Source organism: Parasteatoda tepidariorum, chromosome 6, assembly GCF_043381705.1.
Source record: "Parasteatoda tepidariorum isolate YZ-2023 chromosome 6, CAS_Ptep_4.0, whole genome shotgun sequence".
In the NCBI taxonomy this organism is placed as follows: Eukaryota; Metazoa; Arthropoda; class Arachnida; order Araneae; family Theridiidae; genus Parasteatoda; species Parasteatoda tepidariorum.
This window is the reverse complement of record NC_092209.1, coordinates 82,821,030-82,835,371: the sequence shown is the minus strand read 5'-3', so window position 1 is coordinate 82,835,371 and position 14,342 is coordinate 82,821,030. Positions and strand designations below refer to the sequence as shown.

Sequence of the window (14,342 nt, the reverse complement as noted above, 5' to 3'; positions counted from 1 at the left end):
AAATTAATTGGAGTATGAGACAATTACAATAACTAATAGTCTGCATTGAAGTAATAAAATATCGATTTTTCTATATATTGAATTATTTTTTATCTCTCACAGGACCTTCTATGGGCCAAAACGAATGTTGCCCCTTAAAATTATTTCTCATAAGGCATACATCCCACTAGTTTATTTTAAAATTGGCGAGTCACACTTCCCTAGTTTCCCTTGTAAGTGCAAAGTTTGAAAACAGTTAAAAAAAAAAGTCTCGTAAATTTAAATATCCTGGGTCCTGTAGTTCCCATAGCAGAATCGATGTAATTTTATACTCTCATAATTTTTTTTTTGTGAAGTTTGTCAGCAGCATATTTGTTTAAACAAAATAGTTTGGCAGTAATATAATAATCCAAACCTGACCGAGAATAAGCCAATTTCTGTCACAATTTTAGGTTTCGCGCTGTAAGTAGGCACCGAATAAAACTAATGTAGAGAAGTCTTAAGAGTATGTTTAATAAACTTCTCTAATAATCAATAAATTATAATCACTTGACTTATGCTAAATGTCTCATATCCCAAGCTACAAACTTTTTTCTTTAAAATAACACAAAATCAGAAGATATCTTTCTTAAATTTCTTTCTTTAAGTTGACTGTTACAACTTTATACATGTGAAAAATATAAATCTAAAAATTCTTAAAGTATTATTCTTTTACATTCAATACAATGAAAACATGGTGAAAAATATATACATCTCACCTTATTTTGACTCAAAGTTTTCAGCTGATTTGCTTCTTCTTCTTTACGAGAATCCTTTGGATAAAAATGCTCAATATCACCTAAAAGATTATGACATTCATCAAACAAGTTGAATCTTTATACAGGATAAAAATCAACACTTTATATCATTAATAATAAAATGTGGCTGTAAATTTTGTTTAAGTCTTAAAAAAGGTAAAACATTGAATTACAGCTCATTTAATAGATTAATCTAAAAATTATCAGACCTAACATAGAATTTAGGAATTTTAAAACATTCAAATCATGAAATATATCTAACAATTCAACTTAAGAAAAAAAAAAAAGAACAACTGATTCTTTTTATACAGTCCCTTGAAAAATTATTAAACACACTATAAGATTCTGCCACATCTTTTCTTTAGTTTTGAGCTCAATTCGTCCATTGACTAAATTTTCTTCTTTACGCAGCTAATGCTAGCTTCTGAAACCTTCAATTTTTGTGATATTTCGCAGTTTGTAAATATTTTAGCATTCACGAGGGCTTTTACTTCAGCTTTTTCACATGGTGAAAGTTCCCATTTTTTGCCCTTGCTGAAAATGCTCTAATTGATTATTTAAACACTGCACAAAAAATAAACAAATAACTACAAAGTATAAAACTGAGAAACAAATAAACATGGAGCATAAAATCACAGAAGCACGTCCGCAACTGATGCACACGACTGAAACCTGTTTGCACTTGTTTACGTTTGTATATCAATTGTTTAACATAGTAATGCAATACATTAAAAATAAATACAAATAGGAAACAAATAAAAAATCTCTTGAATGAAAACTCATTGCGTGCGTGTTTAAATATATAAGTACTGAAAATAAACTCGTGCAAAATATGTAATTATTAAAAAACTACAGTGAGTCTGATAATTTGTCCAGCAACTGTATATTTATTGATACATGGTTACCATTATGTTGGAAAAGCAGTAAAATAAATAATACATTTTACCCTTCTTTTTCTCAGCTTGTAACCCATTTTCAATTTCCTTAGGTATTTTTCATGTGGGTTCCATCATTTCTAAATTTCTATCTCCCTTTTATTCACTTAATTTAATAAAGAAAAGAACTCGATGAAATTTTTAAACATAATATTTTTTACCTGAAAGAACCTCCACTAACTGCATAAATTCTTAAAACTTTAAAAGTAGGAAATGAGAGATTTTAAATATTTTAAATGCGGCGAAAAATCTTATGTTATTCAGATTTGTCCTAGTAAAAAAGCTTTCAATCATCTTTTAATGATTTGATTTAAAAACAATTCAAATAACAAATTCAATTATCTTGGATTTGTTAAACATTACAAGTGTAGAGATCATATAATAATTTACTTCTGAGAAAACTTCTGTATATTTAATTATACATGATTACCATAATGTTAGAAAAGCAGTAAAATAAAACAAATATATATTTTACCTTTCTTTTTGTCATCTAATAACCCATTCTCAACTTCCTTAGGTGTTTTCATATGAAGCTTGGCATTGATTCTACCAGCAGAATTTTGTTTGTAACGTGAAGGCAAAGATTCCTTGGACATAACATATAAAAGAACAGAGCAACCTGGTTTTGTGACACCATAACTAGCAAGAGAAGCATCATCCTGCACAGCAAATGATTCACCAAAAATCCAGCATTGTTGCAGTCTAGGAAAACTGTATTCTGATTCAACCTGAAATAAAAATCATTACAAAAAATAATTTTAAAAAAATCGATTTTGATTGGTCTAGGTAACATTGAATGTTTAATGAATGATATTTTTAGGTGGGCAAATACAGAAAACGAATTAACCACTCTAAGGAAAAAAGTTATGCACAGATTGTCAGATCACAGAGTATGTCTAAATATGCTTAAAAAAAAGCTAAAGTTTAAGTTTTTTTCCAGGCAAATTTTTAATACATATTTTTAGTTTTGAAGGTATTGAAATTGATCGACACAAAACTAAAGCTATTGAAAACTCCAACTCGTGTCGTTGAGTTACAAAGATTTATTGGTTCATTAGAAGTTGGTTTAGAAGTTCATTTCTCATAATTAAACTATTTCAGAACTTATGCGTAGATTTCCTTAGAAAAATTTTACTTTGGAATGGTCATATGATCAAGAAAATGCCTTCTTATATTTGAAAGAAACATTGCAAAATATGTTAAAGTAAGCACATTATGATGTAAATAAACCAGTTGCTGCCAATGTTAGTTCTAACTCTACTGAAGTTGAACCTTTCCAGGAGGGCCGACCAGTTGCTTATTCCATGAAAGCACTCAACAGAGGTACCCGCAAAATCGAAAAAGAAGCTCTGGCTATGTTACACGTGCGCAAAAAAATTTAATTACTATATTTACCACAAGCTAGTAGCTATTGAGACGGATCACAAACCGTTAGAAGTAGTTGCTAAGAAGCCTTTACTTTTGGCTTTAATTTGATTACAGCCTTTATTATTTGATGTGCTAAGGTATTCTTTACAAATGATTCAAAGATGTGGTTCATAGATATCAATACCTAATGCTTTTATAGTTTATCTAAAGTAAGAATTCCCCAAGCCATTCATCTGAACCCATGGTGGTGACTATAGTAACAAGGTATAACTATTTAAAATAGGGGTGTGTAGTCATTGTTTAAGACGGGTTTTGGCGCAGGTCGGTGAGAAACCACGCCGCCCCCTTCACATTTTTATACTGTGAAAACACATTAAGAATGAATTTTCCATCCGATAGATTGAACTGTTGACTCTTTTGCATGTCATTTATTATGAACTTGAAATTTTTACATACTTCTTATTGAATTAATTTTTTATTCATGTTTTTACTTTAGAATTCACTTTTTTCAAAAAAGCGAGACATCTGGAGCATCTTTATTTCCTCATTTTGTTTAGGCGACACCAGTCAGTAAACGCCCAGTTTGTGAATTGAAGTTCAGTTCAATAAAGATGTTTGTGTTTTAACATACTTAGTTTTTAATTAGTGTTACAAGTATCATTATTGCTAACAAATAATATTACAATACCCCTATTCAAGAGAGAAATTTTTTTTTATAATTACTTGTTTTTTCAATTTTCGTAAAGACATTGATGGTGTCACCAATAAAGGCAAAGGACCACGATGAGAAGACTTATTTTCAATATGCAGACCAACCCTAAATTTTAAATAAAAAATAATTTTAAAAAAATAATAATAATATATATATGTATATATATATGGCATATATACATACACACAGACACACAGTTAAGGGGGAAAATACATTGTTTTTAGTACTGTTTCTAGTGTTAGCTAACAATAATTTTCTATAGAAAAACAACACTCGTTGAAATTTAATTATTAAGGGTAAGTATTATATATTAAAATAAAATTGAATTTTTAGCTAGAACTTTAAATGTAGAGTAGATTGATCGAAAAAAAAAAATATTTTGAACATTGTTGCAAGAAATAGGACGAAATGTGTGAGACCAGGAAGTAATGCAAATATTTTATTGTAATTGTAGAACATGAGTTAAAAATTATTGAGGTTATATTAATTAGAGAAAAATACATGGTATTAAAAAAAAATTTCTTAAGAATTTAAAAAAAAAAAAAAAAAAGAATGTTACAAACTAAGAATATAAGCTTCACTGCAAAGCAAAAAGAAAAGTAATAATAATTTGTGATTTCTAAGGCATTTCTGAAAAAAAAAATGATTTTAAAATTCTTATTTATTATCTTTTTTCCTTATTCTAGAATTTTTTTTTTTTTTAAAGATTGACTGAAAAACTGCTGAGTAATAAAAACAAAACATCATAAGCGACAAAAAGTTCAAAATTTACATTTTCATACAGTAAAATACACATTGCAAAAAAAAAAAATTTCAAAAAAAAAATTTTAAAATTTTTTGAAATTCTATCTTAGCATAACAGAATAAAGAGGAAAAAATAATCGCTCTGTTTAAAAATTCCATCATAAAACATTTAAATTGTTTTTTCAATTACATGGCAAATAGCATGACTGTGATATTTAGCATAATTTATCCAGTAATAAACAAATAATAAGATTTCCAACACCCTCTGTCAGTTTTGAATGACTGCATAATTTTTTAACTGGCGATCAGGAAATCAAGTAATTTTATGTCAAATAGATAAAAATTTTAAAGACATATTACATGATAAGAAGATTTCACAACAATAACAACACAATACAGTAATGCAGCACAATTTCAAATACTCACATGATTGGTCTATCTAATTGTTGGGAAGATTTTAGAGAATCTGTAGTATCTCCTGAAATAGAGAATTGTTTGTATAGAATTTTAAACAATCCTACTCAAATTTAGGAAACTAAAAGTTTATTGAATATAAAAATGGAAATTTTTATCATACATTTGTTTCTTTTTAAAAAAATAACTAAAAAAAAACATTTATTAAAAACATGTACATTAAAAATTTTAAAGTTTACTAAAAACTATACTTTAACATTTATTAAAAAAAATAGTTTCAAAAAAGGGAATAAAAATGGGTCATAAAGGAAAAAATTTCACAATTTATAACTTGTTTTTATTTTTTTCCAAACATGTTAGAAACAACAAAGTTAGATTTATTCTATGAACAAGTTATAATTTTTTCCCCTCAGAAGTTGAGTCATTACGATAGAATATGACTAAAACCTGTAACCAAAAATTAAATTTAAGAAAGCAGTTTTAGATTTAGCAGGCTTCAAATTTGTGGGTTAGATGATAATAAATGAACTTTAGCTAACATTTAAAGGTCAGATTCATCACCTTTTTAAAACAAGCTCACTTGGTTTTAAATTAGGCTCATCAGCTATTTTTAGCCCTGATTTAAAATGACTAATAAAGGCCAAAATTTGCAAAGATATAAGAAAAATTATTTGACAGCTGTTTTCTGATCATGGCATTTAAACTCTAAATTGCGTATTGCACTTAATGAAGTATTATATCATTTTTATATATGTGTTCAATTTGAAGGTTGTAAAAGAATATATTACATAAGCACTTAACGAAAGGAAGGGATTTGTGACTAGTTTGCTGACAAGGGTGAGGAAGAGTATCNCTGAACGCGGAACCCCCAGTGTTTAGTTCCCAAGCGTGCTTGGTACTCATTTATCGACCCACTGAAGGGATGAAAGGCTGAGTCAGCCTTGCCCGGCCCGAGGATCGAACCAGGGACCTGTGGCACGACAGCGCATAGCGCTACCGCTCAGCCACCAGGCGTCAGTTTTAGATTTAGCTGGCTTCAAATTTGTGAGTTAGATGATAATAAATGAACTTTGGCTAACATTTAAAGGTCAGATTCATCAGCATTTTAAAACAAGCACACCTGGTTTTAAATTAGGCTCATCAGCTATTTTTTAGCCCTGATTTAAAATGACTATGTTAATATGACTATGCCAAAATTTGCAAAGATATACGAAAAATTATTTGACAGCTGTTTTCTGATCATGGCACTTAACTCTAAATTGCTTATTGCACTTAATGAAGTATTATATCATTTTTATATATGTGTTCAATTTGAAGGTGGTAAAAGAATATATTACATAAGCACTTAACGAAAGGAAGGGATTTGCGACTTGTTTATTTTTGCTGACAAGGGTAAGGAAGAGTATCACAAGGTGCGTAACCAAATTTTTCAACAAAAAATAAGCACCTTTAAGCATTTTTCAAGCACTCAAAAAATATTTTTAAGCACTTTTAAAAATATCATTATTAGACAGGGTTGGCAAGTTTTTGACAATTGATGGTTTTATCCGGTTTTATTTACAGTGACGAAGACGATGGCGGGTCACAAACGATAAAATTAACAAGAGAAAGGAAATTTTCTATCGCTAATAGAGGAAAAAAATTTACAATGTTTAGTTGGTCCCCGTAAGCAGCAAAAATTCAAGAGATTTTTCGATTCTATTACAGAATGAAGTCTGAAATTCAGAATCTCTTGCAAAATGCAGCAGGGTTGCACATGAGAGTCAAAAATCCTTAACGCTGAATCCAGCTCAGTATAAGTGCGGACTCGCAGATATTTCATCGAACATGTAAAACAAATGGTGTTTTCACACACTGGAGACCGACGGTATGCTGAAATAGATTGGGGTTGAATTAATTGTGAAAACGTTGAATAGGACAGCGTCTTTTTGCATAATTTGTGGTAAAAATCAACATAGTAAAGAAAAATATGACATTGCGGAAAAGGGAAAATTAAGCACTTTTTAAAAACACCCATGGGAAAAAATACATCTTTAAGGGTTTCTAAAAAATGAAAATAAGCACCTTTTAGCACTTTTTAAAAACGCTATGCACCCTGGTATCAGCAATGCTTACATGAGATAATAAAATCCCCTTGTTTACGTAAGGGGGAAAAATTATGCATGAAAAAATTTCAAATTTTGAATAAAAGGTTGAATTTAGAGAAAGGAGAATTGTTTTTTCAAAGAGTTTCAGAAGGCAAGACTTCTTAAGCAACTTCTGCTCAAAATTTCATGAATTAATATGTAAAATGATATCCTTGATTTGAATTCATCCTAATTTCAAAAGACATAACTAAAACAAAATGTAAAGGGGGTTTCTTATGCAAGCATGGAAAAGGGGGTAAAAATCATGCTTAGGTCAAATTTGAACAATCCCACAGAAAGTAAGAACTCAAACGACTTCATTCAATTAATAAGATGAGTCTATATCAGGCCTTGGCAGAGGCCATCCAATTTCCATATCCCCCTTCTGTAACAGGGTGCATAGTCAAATCTTTCAACAAAAAATAAGCACTTTTAAGTACTTTATAAGAACTCATAAAATATTTTTAAGCACTATATACATTAACAAAATGCAAAATAATTTTCAAAGACTTTACATGATGATGATAAAATAACTAGTTTCTGACTAATTATATTAGACATCTCTTTTCTAATTATATTAGACACCATAAAAAGATCAAAAGATTTTCCGGTTTGATATCAGAGAGTGGAAAATGAAGCCTGAAATGGAAAATATCTTGCAAAATACAGCAGAGTTGCACGTGAGAATGCAAGAATCTCACCGAACTCAGCTCAGCAGACGCACATGCGCTACTCGCGAGTACTTCATCAAACACGCAAAATGATTAGAACTTTCATAGGCTATGGACTGACGGTAAGTCAAAATGGATTGTGGTTGAATAAATTGTGAAAACATTGAATAGAACAATGTGAAAAGCATAATACATGGCAAAAATCAACATGGTAAAGAAAAAAATCTAATTTTTGTAAAGGGAAAAATTAAGCACCTTTAAAAAACATCCAATGAAAAAAGCACCTTTAAGGACTTTTAAATAACGAAAATCGAAAATAGGCACCTTTAAGCACTTTTTAAAAACACTATGCACCATGCATAAGTAAGAATATAATGATAAAAATAACCAACAAACCTTCACTTATGTCATTTGTCCCACTAGACAACAATGATGTTAAGGCCACAGCAGATGCTTGAGAAGACTTTTTCTTTTCTAGTTTAGCAGGAAGTTTCTTCCCCAGACTTTTCCCATGCAAATTTTCTTCCACTTTGAAGTTCTTTTTTGAGGCTTTGTTCTGATTTAAATCCAAAGAGCCATTCTCCATTGATGCTTTACTTCTTCCTTTAGAACTCTTAGAGATTATACCACTAGAACCAGGCTCCGGCAATTCGTTTAATGATTCCTCCTCAATGGGAAGTAATATCTGATTAGCCGAATAAGAGAAGTTGTTAATTTTATTATTATTATTCTGATATTCCCACTTTGTTGGAACTGACTGTGATGTTTTGGAAGTGGAGTTTTTATAATTGGAAATATTCTGATCTGTAATTCCAAAATTTGCGGTATGACCATTGGATATCTGTTTGACGTAACTTGTACTTCCCTTATCAGCAAGCATGTTGAAAGCCTGAATAAATTCCTTCACAGAGCTTTTTTCTGGAGACTTAAGCTGTAATTCTTCGAATATTGTTCTTTTCGATCCGTCATTCACTTCATCGAAAGAGCTGTCGGAAGAATTAAACTTGGATTCTTGTTGAGCTTTGACAGCATATGCTTTTGGGGCAACTATCTCGGGCTCCTCTTCAGACAGATCTGACGAGGAAGATTCTTCTATGGTATAATGTACAGTACTCGACGTCGGTAGTTCTTCAACCGTGACAACGTTCGTTTGCGTCTTCTGTATGGATATTTTTACACAGACATCATCTTCAGTGCCTGCGTATTTCATGAAACTAGAGCTTCGTTGCACTGAACCTTTCTTAGCTTTTGTTTTGTTGTATCTTACGATCTCATCGCTCTCGTCGGCTGAGGATAAACTACTCGAAACCTGCCCTGAATGCTCACTGTCCGAGTCTGTCGCAGAATTTTGATTATAGTTACGAGGTATGAATCTTTTCTTATTCATTTTGGAGGCAGTATTTGCGGGATATTTCGGTACTTTTTCATTCTTCTGTTTGTTTTTCGGCCTATGGTCTTTTTGGGTTCGCTTCAGGTTGTCCTGAGACACTTTAGCATGTTCAATCAGACTCAGAACTGAGCCAATTCCGGAAAGAATCGAAGAGCTTTCCCCGAGTGGTGGTGAGGGTGCCTTTCTCTTTTTGTGCTTCCTCTTGATATGAACAGACTGACTTATGACACCAGCAGATTTGGAGGGCTTCGTTGTGATTCCGTTTCTATTTTCCGAAATAACCTCATTTCTAAGATAATTATTTTTTAATGAATGAAAATTTTTTTCTGGAATAGGAGGTAGTGGGGCTGGTCTCTTTTTCCTACTTTTGCGAAACTGAGTTGAACTACCATTCCCGACATTGGATTTCTTAATTTGGTTGGAAGATTTCGCAACATTTATGGAGGCGTATTCTGCAAAGGAAGACAATCTTTCACCGGTAATCGATTGGGAGTCTCGGCTACCTCGAGCGAAATAAAAACTAGCAACAGATTTCTTGTCTTCAAAAACTACCTTCTTCTTTGGCCTCCTTCGATTCGTACCCATTACCAAACACGAGACCCATTCTTTCAAGTCATAAATTACTCTGAGGCTGTTGAAAAACGAGTCTTTTCGCCTAATTTGAAATCTTTCTGGAGAGTTTTCAGCATATCTAATGGGAATATTTCGATCGTCAGCAAATTCTTCCCTTCTACGAACCACAGGACCAGTTGTATTGGCCTTAGAAGCTTGCACCATGTTAGAAGGACTGCCTGATCTATTTGAAGAAATAACAGCAGGAAGATTGGAGTTGTACATTTCATAAGAGTGATGATCATCATAACGTATGGAAGGTCTTGAAGTAATTCTATCATAGACAGGAACATGGCCACGCGAACAACCAGTACAAACAAATTCATACTGGGCACAGTTGGAACACTGAATAAGAAAATTAAGCACATCAGAACCAATAAACAATAATATTCATGTTAAATAACAGGGTTGCTACTCAAATCTGGAAGAAAAAAATTCCGTGTTTTCCCCGTACATATTATACACAATATATTAAGAGGAAAAACACAATCGCTGTGCTCTTATATGAGCTCCTATATGAGCTAACTATACTAGTTATAATTGCTTATTAAACTTAAGGAAAAAAGGAACAGAACATACTTGAAACGAATAATGCTATAGTAAATGAAATAGTTTAATATAGCTGAAATATCATCCTTAAATATCCCATAGATTGCACTTTGAGTGGTTACCATTTTTTAAAGGACGAAAATAAGAAACAAAATTCCCTCTTATTTTAGGTGCTTTTTAAATTCCCTGTATTTTCCAGGTTTTCCCTATCTTTCCCTGTGGAGTGGCAATCCTGAATAAATCATAATTTATTATAACTGACTAGAACATTCTTTCGATCATGAGTTCCCAACTTTTTTGGTTATGGAACCCTAAATGATTCAGCTTCTTTTAGGGGAATCCTAGTATTATAAAGAGAGAAAAAAAAGCTTCTTACAGTGGTGAATATCAGCTGTGAATATATTAACCAAAAAATTATTATTATGAAAATATTTAGATATATTTTTATCTAATCCTAAGAGGGACCACCTATTTTTAATCCAATTCTAGATGGTCCCGAGCATTCTATTATAAGGAGTAAATTCTTGTTCCACAAATGCAACCATCCATTCCAATGCAGTGACAAAAATTTTGTTTCTAGAATTTCACACAATTTTTACGCATTTTTCCACTAAAAATGATTCTCAAGGAAATGATCTACCCTATTACTTTAAATATTACAGCTCACCAAACATTCTCTATGAATGAACAAAGATTGACCACCTATCTACTCCTACATGGTCCTATGCATAATCCATATTGATAGATGCTGAAATGATGAGTATCTTTCATTAATAAGATTTAGTGTAGATTGTATCCTCGTGTGGAGTCCAGAGTCTTATTTATAACCTTTGGGAAAAAAATTTCAAAGGTTCAATAAATACATCAATCGCCTGTTTTTTTCTTGTGTAAAAACTGTATTCGCACTTTCTGTGAAGGTGGTTTATTTTGGAATTGAAATTCACATTCTTCTTGCTTTTGTCTAGCCTTAGACTTAGCAGTTCTCTGGACAGATGTTATTTAGCAGAAATGGCTTTCTACAACAAATCAATGTAATGTCATGTGCAGACATGTGACCCAATCAGAATGAAAAATAACTGAAATTGCACATTTTAGTATATTAATGCATTATTACACAAAAAGGTACTGAAAGCACTACTTAAAAAATATTGAAAAATCACATGTCTACGTCATATGCCTTAACAGATATTAAAAATTTTGAAGGAAACGTATGAAGGAATAACGTTTTTGTCAATATAAAAGCAATATTTATGGAATTTTAAGTAAATATTTGCTCTACATTTAAGTAAATATTTGCTTGTGTACTCATGATATAACTGCTGCAGTATAGCATGCACTTTCGTTGGAACAACAGAGTTCATTATATTGAGCGTCCACTATATTATTAGCAAAAATACAACAAAAAGTAGATTTTCAGGGAATTCATAATACTTTACATGCAGTACAATTTACTAAATTAAGTTAAATAACAATAATAAAAGTAAATAATGCATTATGTTAAAGTAAAAAAGAAAACCATGCATTCTTTGAACAACGAATTTAAAATTGGTTATTTTTAGAGCCAAAACATTATGATCAATAACAGCTTCCTCCAAAACATGTATCGCTTACTTGTTGTATCAAATGTCCAAGCAGTGGCCATGAGTTGCAATGGTGTTTGATCCTCCTTTGTATGATTGTCCCAAATGTGAAAGGTCAAACGGTCATTTTAATTGGAATTATGCCTTCACAACTCCTCTAACACGATCTTGTAAAATGAGGAATTGTTCTGCATGAAGATTCTATTTCTACTAGGGAAAACAGACACCATGTGTGGGTGCAAATTGTCTACAATTATGTTCAGAGAGCCCGCAGCTATCAGGGTCTATTTTACAACAACTATGGCCCCATAGCTGCCCACCCCCAAAGCAATTTAGAGAGTTAAGTTTAAAAAAATATATGGAGTTTAAAAAATTTGAGAAATCAAGAGCACGTATGAGTATTAAAATATAGGGCACGTTAAAAAGTGATTACTGAAATCGAGATTCATATTATCATGTCGTATTACATTCAAATTTATTTAATTTAATTGTAGCCAAATAAAAAAAAAAAGAGGAGGCGAATATATCACATTAATTAAATAGTTCTGATACAAATCAGAATTTGAAACAAAATTGCTACTCATAAAACTATAGGTTAAAATAAAACTGAGAAAAAACACAATTTTGTACACCAAACAATCTTTTTTTTTTTAAATGTTTGCCATTTCAGAATTCAATTTTATACTTTTATGTTTGCCTCAGTGGTTCATTTATTCTAGCTGAAGTTACAAAGGAATTTTTTTTTTGGAATTGTGGAAATTGTTTTTATCAAACAAATCTGAGTAAAAAAAGTTGTTGTCGTGCGTGAATGAGAACTTGGGAAGAAAAAGTGGGGGTGCAGATATAGGGCAGAAAAAATTTCTCGTTAACGAGATTTTGCGTAAGTAACACAATTTAAATTTCAAAACAGCTTAGCTCCGAGAAATATTTATCGGAATATAAATTATTCATTTGTGAAAAACCGGGAATAAATACAGGGTATCTGCTACATTCTAGATTTTCAAATTCATGACTAATTCCATGTACTTTTCATAACTTAACGAAGTTACTATTTTCTCCGACAAAAGCAGAATGATAAATTTAAAAAGTATTATAATAATATTAATTAAAATGATAGGTATAACCAAAATTGTTATACTCTACAACTTCATATTTATTGATTTTAAATTAAAAAAAAAACAGAGTAAAGAAAGAGTTGAAGCAATATAATAGCTGAGTAAATAATTTTTTTTTCTTTTCTGCAGAATTATATTCTAAATATACTTTTCTTGCTCATCAGAAAGGAAAGAAATACTCCTGATTTTTCTGTTCTCATTTCGGAATAAAAAAATTCGCCAATGACTGGCTTGCCTTTAGCTAAAATTTTAAATTAATAAAATAAAAACAAGAAATAATAACAAAAACAGAAGTTTAAAAGATAATTCGCTCTAGAAATGATGTGTTTTCTTTCATTTTTTGAAAGAACACCATAATTTTTAAAGAACATGATAAAAACATTTTATATTTTAATCAAATATGACTGTAAGTGGGGATTTTGTTACTAATTCAGATATTTGGAACACCATGAAATTGGGGGAGGAGGGTAAATTCCATTTTAAAAATTAGATTTTTCGACGACCTAAATCCATGACTTTTCATGATTTTTTTTAAAAAAATAGTTAAAATCATGACATTTTAAGACAAATTTTGTTCAATACCAAAATTCATGACTTTCCAGGTGCGCGGATAATCTGTAAATAATTCACAAAATTCCACAAACTAGAAGAAGAATCACATGACTGCAGTACATAGCATTAATTTAAAGTTGCCTCTTTTTTTTGTTAGAAAGAACAATAAAATCTATACTTTCTATAAATAGGTAAGTACTAATTTCTAATGCATCAGCTCGTATAATTATAATTTTCTTAGGATGCGGTCAAAATTTTGCATCACTTTCAGACAATATTTATTCTTTTCCATAATACGTAATTAATATGACTTATGTAACAAAATAATCATAAAATTTTAATTTTCCTCCATTTCTCTTAATTACAAAATATGCACCATTGATAATAGAAGCCAAGTTTTGTGATTGATTAAGTCAAAATACGGATGTTGACCACAAAACCTCTGAGGCCTTTTTTGTTGATGTGTAAGAAAAATATACAATATAGATTATCATACTATAACTTTTTTTAAAAAATAACTTTAATCATAAGTTATAGATATATTAAAAAAGAACTAAAAAAACAGTTTAAGTAAAAAATGTACACATGAAAGCTAAAAGTAAACATGTTATTAGCATTATGCAAACAAAACAAGAAGGCAGTTAGTTTGAGTTAGTAAACATACCTGCAAACTCTATTATTCATGCAAAATCCTGAAATGAAACAAAATATTTTAAAATTTCTACAGGTAACGTCTTAGGAATAATATTTAAATTTATTTAATGAATCAAATTTTTTCAAAAAAATATGTACTATATT

General features: G+C 30.6%; 1 protein-coding gene across 3 annotated transcripts in view; it reads right to left on the bottom strand.

The window, feature by feature from the left end:
• LOC107450011 (uncharacterized) overlaps positions 1–14,342 on the bottom strand; it is a 34,707-nt gene that overhangs the window by 11,649 nt on the left and 8,716 nt on the right. For 2 of the 3 annotated variants that reach the window (XM_043043549.2, XM_043043550.2), the window contains 5 exons: positions 8,143–10,093; positions 4,962–5,013; positions 3,803–3,896; positions 2,187–2,439; positions 738–817 (listed from right to left, as the gene is read on the bottom strand). In XM_043043549.2, coding sequence (XP_042899483.1) covers positions 738–817; positions 2,187–2,439; positions 3,803–3,896; positions 4,962–5,013; positions 8,143–10,093 — 2,430 coding nt within the window. Of the gene's footprint in view, positions 1–737; positions 818–2,186; positions 2,440–3,802; positions 3,897–4,961; positions 5,014–8,142; positions 10,094–14,208; positions 14,237–14,342 lie in introns of those variants that run through there. The other variant, XM_016065713.3, reaches the window with a different exon arrangement.